Here is a 3,163-nt window from a genome sequence, read left to right as displayed (position 1 = left end):
GATCACATAGATCTTTAATCACCCTTTCTGACATTACTCTACTACTGCTACTCTGTCATCTCTCTCTCTAACACACAGGATCAACGGCTCCTATTGGTTTAAAAAGAATTCTTACTCTCTATTTACTGTGCTACCCTCCTCTTTCTCTCACCCTTCATCATCAGTAGTAATCAGTACATACTACTACACCCCTCTACAAAGTACAATACACATACATACCCAAAAGCACAAATCCTTCTTCTCTCTAATCTATCTTTCTTTCTTTCTCTCTTTTCTCTGTTCTTCTGTGTCATTCTGTAAAGTGAACAAGGAAGAAAACGGCCCATTTCAGTGTTTTCTTTCTCTAGAGAAAAAGAGAGATCCTTTTCTTTATATTTTTAGATAATTTTAACTGTTTATTTATTTTTGATTGAGAAACAGTGTTATCCGTATTACTGTTTTTTCTTTCTTCTTCTTTTCTTTATCTGCATAAATTTAATTATTGTGCAGAGTACAGAGAAAGAGAGAGACCCATCAATATAGATTATAACAACAAGTATGTTCACCACTAATACCCTTCTTCTTTCTCTCTTTCTTCAAAGATAGAGATGGGTTAGATTAGCAGCAACCAAATTTTCTTTCTTTCTTTCTTTCTTTCTTTTTTTCTTTCTTTCTTTCTTTCTTTCTGTCTGTCCGAGAGAGAGCTGTTCTAGTAGTAGTAGCACTGCTGTAACTAACAGAAGACAGGCAGGGCTAGAGATAATAATCAATGTAATAGAGAGGTCTGTAATGAATAATAATTTACTACTGGGTTAATTTTAGCTTATAGGTTTGTGTAATGGAATTTGGTGAAGACTTGGATGGCAAGGTATTTTCAGAAAAGGTTTCATCAGTGTTGTGGGAAAAACAGCAACAGAAAGAGAAAGAACAACAGAAGAACAAGTCCAGGTTCAGCTTTGGGGAATCATCATAAATCAAAAACTGGAAGAGGACACCAACAGCAACAGGAGGAACAACAAGGGTCTGAGTCTGGATCCTCAGAGGAATCATCAGCATCATCATCAGCAGCTTCAGTCACATCTTCATATTCATCGAGAAGAAGAAGAGGAAGAACAAGAAGAAGAGGAAGAAGAAGAACAAGAACAACATGGGTTTCATCATCAAAATCTCCAACAGCAGCAGTATCTTATCTACGGAAGAGGAGAACAGCAGATTTCAGAAGAACCTATAAACAGCCAACCACCACAACAAAACCCACCAAAAAAAAGATCTTACTTTCCTTTTTCTACAGCTTCTGGTTCTACTTCAACTTTTCCAAATAATAGTAGTGAATATGCTAGATTCGGAGAGAAAATGGGAGAAACTCAGAACCGCTCTTCAACTAGTAGACTTGGATTATTGAGAGGGAGTGGTGGTGGAGGTGAGATTATTGAAGTACAAGGTGGCCACATTGTAAGATCTACAGGAAGAAAAGATAGACATAGTAAAGTATGCACAGCAAAAGGTCCAAGAGATCGAAGAGTTCGTCTTTCAGCTCATACCGCTATTCAGTTTTATGATGTTCAAGATCGTTTGGGTTATGATAGACCTAGCAAGGCTGTTGATTGGCTCATTAAAAAAGCTAAATCTGCTATTGATGAACTTGCTGAGCTTCCACCATGGCATCCTACTGCTACCATGCCTACTCCCAATACTTTAAACCCTTCTTCTAAATCATCAGAACAGCGACAAATTGAAGAAGACGAGGAAGAGAATCAATTGAGGAGCAGAGGCAATCAAAATGAGCAGGGAGGATTTCTTGGTTCATCAAGTAAAACTAGCAGACAAGTTGGTGGTGTTGAACAAAGTGGTAGATATATGTTTCTTCAAAATCAACAAGAGCAACAACAACATCAACAGAACAACAGTTTTCTTCCTCCTTCTCTGGATTCTGATTCCATTGCCGACACTATAAAATCTTTCTTCCCAATGGCTACTTCTTCGTCTTCAATTCATTTTCAAAATTACTCGTCTCCACCTGATCTTCTCTCTAGAACTAATAGTCAAACTCAAGATCTTCGTCTCTCTTTACAGTCATTTCAAGATCCGATGTTTCATCAGCATCATCATTCTCAACATCAGCAGCATCACCATTCGAATACTTCGTCTGAACAACAACATGCCCTTTTCTCTACTGCATTTGATACTAGTGGTGGTGGCGGTTCGACCAATGCTTGGTCTGAACAGCAAATGCAGGAAATGGGTAGGTTTCAGAGAATGATAGCTTGGAACCCTAATACAGATTCAAGTGGAGGAAATGGTAATGGAAGTGGAAGTAGCAGCGGTGGATTTATGTTCAATTCACCACCGCAGCAACAACAACAACCACAACCATCATCATCACAACAGGCTGTTCAACAAACTTTGTTTGGTAACAGCCCAAATCCATTTTTTTCACAGAGGGGACCCCTTCAGTCCAGTAACTCACCTTCTTCGATTCGTGCTTGGAATAATACTACCGATCCGTCCATGGTTAGCGATGATAATCAACACTATCAGAATCTTAATTCATCGATTCATCATCATCAACAAATGCAACAACCATTTGCTTCCGGTGGATTTGGTTTTCGCATTCCAGCACGAATTCAAGGTGAAGAGGAGCATGACGTTGGTGCATCACACAAGCCACCGTCCTCTGCTTCTCGCCATTAAGTGAATCACTTTCCGAAAAATATCATTCCTTTCTTCATCCTTCAGGTACCCCATTATATCTTTCTTTTATCTCTTGCTAGATTTTGTTTCTGTATGTACGTTTTGATCTCATATTTTTTTGTGGATTATCATGTCACAGGGTTCTCCGTTTCCAATTAAGGAGGACATTACTAGTTCGAGAGGATATTTTGCTTTGTATGAAGAGGAAAGAAGAAGATTTTTTCGGTGTTTCACTCGTATTTACTTACTACAACCGTGGGAAAGAAGAGTTATCTGTTGTTACTTACTTAGAATATCAGGTGCTTCTATTCCCCGGTTGTTCTGTTGTTGTTTTAATTTTAATTATTCTCATGCTCTTTTTAGGGAGTTTTTATTTGCTGTATCAGGCTAGCTCTTTGAGCTCAACATTGTTTCATCTTTTGTTGGATTGTTTTGTTTAATCTTTCTTTCTACTACTGCTAAATTTGGATTGTTATGGATTTATTTTTACTTT

The 3,163-nt window shown here is 38.0% G+C and overlaps 1 protein-coding gene across 1 annotated transcript; it reads left to right on the top strand.

Moving 5' to 3' along the window:
- The first annotated feature begins 207 nt into the window (after positions 1–207).
- LOC113287506 (transcription factor TCP4-like) lies at positions 208–3,163 on the top strand. The gene is made up of 2 exons (XM_026536284.1): positions 208–2,715; positions 2,810–3,163. The coding sequence occupies exon 1, from the start codon at positions 1,333–1,335 to the stop codon at positions 2,668–2,670; it is 1,338 nt and encodes a 445-aa protein (XP_026392069.1). The 5' UTR covers positions 208–1,332; the 3' UTR covers positions 2,671–2,715; positions 2,810–3,163.

Source organism: Papaver somniferum, chromosome 6, assembly GCF_003573695.1.
Source record: "Papaver somniferum cultivar HN1 chromosome 6, ASM357369v1, whole genome shotgun sequence".
Lineage (NCBI taxonomy): Eukaryota > Viridiplantae > Streptophyta > Magnoliopsida > Ranunculales > Papaveraceae > Papaver > Papaver somniferum.
This window is presented reverse-complemented; position numbering and strand designations above follow the sequence as displayed.